Below are 5,577 nucleotides of genomic sequence, written 5' to 3'. Positions count from 1 at the left end.
CCATTTCCTTTTCCGGTGTTGCGCTATATTTTGTAGTCCATCAAAATTACTTCCTCGGTGGCTTTTGTCCAAAAGAAAAAGTGCGTACAGTACAGTTGAAAAACGACAGCTCAGTAACCTTGTGAAATCTGCGAACATTTAAAATATATTTTTAATATATTGTTTTGCCGTGTGAACTGCCACGAGTCGAAAAATCAAACAAAACTACATTATGTTCGACTTGAACATGGTTTTGTTCCGTAAAACAAAGAGAACGTAAAATCTAATGAGATGCCGAAAGAACAGTCTGCCCTCCTGTTTAAAAAAAAAATGTAAAGAAAAAATAATAATTTAGTATTTAGATTTATGGGTGTTATACTGAAAATAGTCCACACTACCTGACCCGGAAGTACTTGTGTTCTCGTGCGTTGAACGAAGCGGCTACTGACGTTAGCTGGATTACTTCTCTACTACCACAAGAAAAATAATGTATAATTGATCTCCGGGCGGGGGAATAAATAACGCTTCAGGTGTGTTAGAGACAACTGTTTTCCATAACTTACCAGCGAGTATGTATTTCACGTAAAGCGAGAAATGTATGTTACATTAGCCAGCTAACGTTAGCTTTGGCTAATAAATGTTAGCATACGCTGGGTTTTCTCCAGAGTCCAATGTAGGAGCATTTGGTTTTAGTTCACCAGCTCGCTATTTGAGATGATGGTGTTTATGTTTACAAACATTGTATATGATATATAATAATCTAACGTTGGTTAAACTGTAGTTGTTTGTGACCTCATGTCTGTGCATACTGCATCTACAGACCACATCGTCCAAAATATACTTAAATAGAGGTTTTACAAAATACTCACTCACTAGATTCTTTCCTGAACTTTCAGCCACAACTCGTGCCTATCATCAGCAGATGAGAGTTTGTTGGGTTGTTATGGGGATTTTTGTAGTTTATAGTTTAGATGCGTTACACTATTTGCTGTATTGATATTTTGTTTATTATAATATCTAGAGATGTCCATGTCCCACCTGTATGGGCGGAGAGATGAAGAGGAGGAAGGTGTGGAGATTGAGAGCTTTGAGGTGACAGACTGGGACCTGGCCAATGAGTTCAACCCAGACCGCCGCAAACACAGGCAGACCAAAGACCAGGCCACCTATGGCATCTGGGCTGACAGAGACTCAGACGAAGATGAGAGGCCCAGTTTTGGTGGCAAGAAGTAAGGCATGGGTTTGTTTTTGTTGCTGTCCCAATGCCCAAGTTTACCTTTAACAAACACTAACAGAATGAGTTGATGGTTTGTATTTTTTTTCTTCTTCTTCTTAGATCTAAAGACTACACGGCTCCTGTGAACTTTGTGAGTGCCGGTCTGCGAAAGACTGCAGGTGAGGAGAAACAGCAGCAGCAAAAAGGAGAAGGAGGCTCTGATGACTCTGATGACTCTGATGAAGATGTGCCTGCAGCAGCTCCCCCTCCTCGCAGCATTGCACCCAAAAAACTCCAGATGGTAAATGTTGTTGTGTGCATTTTTTTTTTTTTGCTCATTGCAATGTAGTCTGTAAATTTCTTTTATAAGAACAATGATTTGACTTGTCAATAATGCATTGTTTTGCCAGGGTAATTTCCGTGGGAAACAGTCGCAGAGATTTGCAGGTGGCATACAGTCTGGACAAGGCATAGGCAGCTGGGAGAAGCACACAAAAGGAATCGGACAGAAACTTCTGCAGAAAATGGGCTACCAGCCAGGACAAGGCCTGGGCAAGAATGCTCAAGGTGGGTAACACTGAGGATATTATTTATTATTATTTAGATGTTTTGTGATATTGTGTGTATTTCAGGAGTGACAGAGTAGAGTTGATATATTGTGATATGGCACCTTCTCATTGCTGCAGGTATTGTAAACCCCATTGAGGCGAAGATTCGTAAAGGAAAGGGAGCAGTGGGTGCTTATGGCAATGAGCGAACCAAGCAGAGTCTTCAGGACTTTCCTGTGATTGACTCAGAGGAAGAGGAGGAAAAGGTCTATTTTTCTTTTAATTATCTGCCTTTTTATTTTACATCCACTTTTGTTGTGGTTGATCTTAGCAGAAATTACATTGTGGAGTCATTATTTTGACATTATTCTTAATTTCTGTCCGTGTAGGAGTTCCAGAAGGAGCTAGGCCAGTGGCGTAAGGATCCTGCGGGGTCTGTAGGAAAGAAGAAACCTAAGTACTCCTACAGAACTGCAGATGAGTTGAAGGCGAAAGGCAAAATAACCGGAAGGAGCACAGTAGCATCAGCGGGAGAGCTGGCACAGGTCAAGGTATGAGAGACCCTTTGCTCCTGCTTCAGTGGAGTGTTATTAGTTCACTATATGACAATAAGCTTCAGGAACTTAAGTTAATTGTTCTCAATTCAACACCCTGTGGATAATATTGCACATGGACACCTGACATTTTTGCTTTTGAATCTCATTGACCCAGAATCTCTTCCGGTTTCTAGGTAATAGATATGACTGGAAGAGAGAAAAAGGTCTACTACAGTTACAGTCAGATGTCCAACAAACACAGTGTTCCAGACGAAGGTCCACCAAGCATGTCCGCTCGGGATCAGAAGGGATCTGGATTTGCCCTCCCAGAGCTTGAACACAACCTGCAGCTGCTGATAGACCTTACAGAACAAGACATTATACAAGTAGGCAAAGACAACACATATTTCCTCCAAACATACTGTATTTCCCTACAACAGGGACTAATGGATGCTTCTTTATGGAACCTCTCTGTACCCCTCTGCTACGCTTACATCAGCCTCATACTGATATGCTATCTTTTTTCCCCTCATTACCCACTTCTGTAGTCTGCTAGACGTCTGCAGCATGAAAAAGATGTCGTTGTGTCTCTGAGTCACGAGTCTCGAGCGTTGCAGAGCAGACTGGATGCAGAGCAGGATGCCATCCAGAAGATGGAAGCTGTACTGGCGTTGGTGGAGCGTTTTCCTTCTGGGGAGACAGCACCTGGAGAGGGACCCACCCTGCAGGTGCATATACAACAAACATACACTGACTCAGCTACAGTTATCAGGTTTTCAGTTTATTAGTTTCTGTTTTCATACTGATATATTTTTGGCGCTTTTCTTCTTTTTGTTCAGGAGTGTGCCCGGATCTTTGAGACATTACAAATGGAGTATTATGAAGAGTACAAGATGATGGGATTGTCAGACCTGGCTGTAGCTGTTGTTCATCCGTTACTCAAAGAGAAACTTCGCTCCTGGGACCCTCTGAAGGTATGCTTTTGCCGTTATCTTCTTTTGAGGTAACTGCATACTCAGCATTTGTTAAAATCCTTCATAATCAGGTGGACGCCTCTCATACTGTTCTCTGATTATTTCAGGACAGCTCTTATTGTCTGGAAGACATCGGTCAGTGGAGAGCAATCCTTGAATCCCGAGACCTCCACTCCAGTGGCCCAGATTCAAATATGGATCCTTACCACAGGTGATTTTAAACACACAAACATATGTGAAGCTGTGCTCTTGGATTTATGTGAATATATTGCAGTGGCTACATACTACAGCTTGTTTACAATACATATGTTTGTGAAATGTGTGCTGTGTTTCTGTTGGTGCAGACTGTTATGGGAAGTGTGGATCCCAGCGATGAGGCCTTGTGTGTCAGTCTGGCAGCCGCGTATGGTCGGACCAATGGTGGACTGTGTGGAAGTTTGGGCTCCTCTTTTGCCCCTGTGGATCCTGGATCACATGTTGGAGCAGCTGATCTTACCCCGACTACAGCGAGAAGTAAGCCAAGACACACGCTCAAATAAATAGCAACTTACATGTTTTTGAATATTTCGGGTTATTTACTAATGAAACACTGCTTTCAATGGGGTAAGCTGGCTTTATACTTTCGGCCCACCTCATCAAAATCACAGTTATAAACATGTAAACCTCTGACTTTGTTTCTTGTTTGACAGGTGGATAACTGGAACCCTTTAACTGATACAGTACCCATCCACTCCTGGATCCACCCTTGGCTGCCTCTTCTGCTGTCACGTCTGGAGCCTCTTTACCCACCAATTAGGAGCAAACTGTCCAACGCCCTGCAGCGGTGGCATCCCAGTGATACTTCTGCCCGCCTCATCCTGCAGCCGTGGAAAGACGTTTTCACACCAGGTGCATGGGAGGCCTTCATGGTGAAAAACATCATCCCTAAACTAGGTATGTATTTGTCAGTGACAGCCTTAGGTATGCCACAGTCATGGTTACATATTTACTCCCATATAGGCCCTCTATCCTTTGTCATTCCGGCCCCGATTATTACCAGTTATTTATCTTTATGTGTTGGCTTCTATTTCCCTCCACAGCTTTGTGTCTGGAAGAGCTGGTTATCAATCCTCACCAGCAGCAGATGGAGCCATTTCACTGGGTGATGGACTGGGAGGGCATGCTGTCCCCCTCCAGCCTTGTGTCCCTGCTGGACAAAAACTTCTTTACAAAATGGTTGCAGGTCAGTGAATATACTTCCACAGTAACTTGGACAGAGAACGGAAGGTTATGAAGATAATCTGTAGCCCAGCTGCTTGTTGTATATATTCTCTTTGACTTTGTACTGTCTTCATAAGTTCTTGTATCTGTCTGTGTTTTGCTGGATATAGGTCCTGTGTTCATGGCTGAGCAACAGTCCTAACTATGAGGAAATCACTAAATGGTACCTCGGCTGGAAAACCATGTTTAGTGACGTCTTGCTGGCGCAGCCCCTCATTAAAGAGAAATTCAATGAAGCATTGGACATCATGAACCGTGCAGTGTCTTCAGGCATGGGTCAGTACCACACACAGTCTGGGAATGTGTAGTGAAGACACTCAAATTATAGAACAGCCTTACTTTAAAAATATAATAAAGCACCTGAGCACTTTTTCTGTAACATATCATCAACACTCGTTCTTTTTCATATCCACAGGTGGATATATGCAACCTGGTGCGAGGGAAAATATCGCATATCTCACACAGACAGAGAGACGGAAGGACTTCCAGTACGAAGCTATGCAGGAGCGCCGGGATGCTGAGAGTGTGGCTCACAGAGGCATCAGCGTCGGCGTGCCAACTAACTTTAAAGATCTTATCCAGACCAAGGCGGAGGAGAACAACATCGTCTTCATGCCCTTAGTGGCCAAACGGCACGAGGGAAAACAGCTGTACACGTTTGGGCGCATTATTATCTACATAGACAGGGGGGTCGTGTTTGTGCAGGGAGAGAAGACTTGGGTGCCCACCTCTTTGCAGAGTCTCATAGATATGGCAAAGTGAGTGTGGAGTCACTGATTGTTTGGTCTGCCAAGTGTAAAAAGACAAAAAGTAGAGTAAATGTTTTTTTGTTTTTTTTATGTAACTTCAGTGTATTGAATCTTTGTAATATGTCGCTTTCTAAATTTGTAAAATGTCAATGTGAATAAACCATTTCTGAATATATATATCCGACTTTGTTTGGTATCGATGCTTCTACTACACATTTTTAGAACATTTTCATCATTAGGGAAATTTGATTGGCGAATTATTGATTCCTTGGTGGATCTCGTGAATATTATAATCTGATAATTAAATGAGATCAA

At 42.7% G+C, this 5,577-nt stretch overlaps 1 protein-coding gene across 1 annotated transcript; it reads left to right on the top strand.

Annotated features, from left to right (window-relative positions):
- The first annotated feature begins 397 nt into the window (after positions 1-397).
- Positions 398-5,437, top strand: tfip11 (tuftelin interacting protein 11). Its single transcript, XM_069709478.1, has 15 exons — positions 398-509; positions 1,001-1,208; positions 1,316-1,496; positions 1,606-1,762; positions 1,882-2,009; positions 2,133-2,294; positions 2,474-2,665; positions 2,828-3,007; positions 3,119-3,253; positions 3,361-3,464; positions 3,598-3,766; positions 3,943-4,186; positions 4,333-4,475; positions 4,624-4,789; positions 4,929-5,437. The coding sequence occupies exons 2-15, from the start codon at positions 1,003-1,005 to the stop codon at positions 5,273-5,275; spliced, it is 2,514 nt and encodes an 837-aa protein (XP_069565579.1). The 5' UTR covers positions 398-509; positions 1,001-1,002; the 3' UTR covers positions 5,276-5,437.
- Positions 5,438-5,577: the final 140 nt, after the last annotated feature.

The sequence above is a fragment of the Brachyistius frenatus genome, unplaced genomic scaffold, assembly GCF_029030835.1.
Source record: "Brachyistius frenatus isolate BFR_SWC_R1_liver_20210118 unplaced genomic scaffold, ASM2903083v1 Contig_83, whole genome shotgun sequence".
In the NCBI taxonomy this organism is placed as follows: Eukaryota; Metazoa; Chordata; class Actinopteri; family Embiotocidae; genus Brachyistius; species Brachyistius frenatus.
Note: the sequence above shows the minus strand (reverse complement) of the source record. Positions and strands in the feature narration are given on the sequence as shown.

What these genes read in the sequence shown, in the direction of transcription:
- tfip11 (XM_069709478.1), top strand. Translation starts at nt 1,003, where the DNA reads ATGTCCATGTCCCACCTGTATGGGCGGAGAGATGAAGAGGAGGAAGGT. An exon ending in CCCAGTTTTGGTGGCAAGAA is followed by an intron (nt 1,209 to 1,315) that starts GTAAGGCATGGG and finishes TCTTCTTCTTAG; the next exon opens with ATCTAAAGACTACACGGCTC. An exon ending in TGCAGTGTCTTCAGGCATGG is followed by an intron (nt 4,790 to 4,928) that starts GTCAGTACCACA and finishes TCATATCCACAG; the next exon opens with GTGGATATATGCAACCTGGT.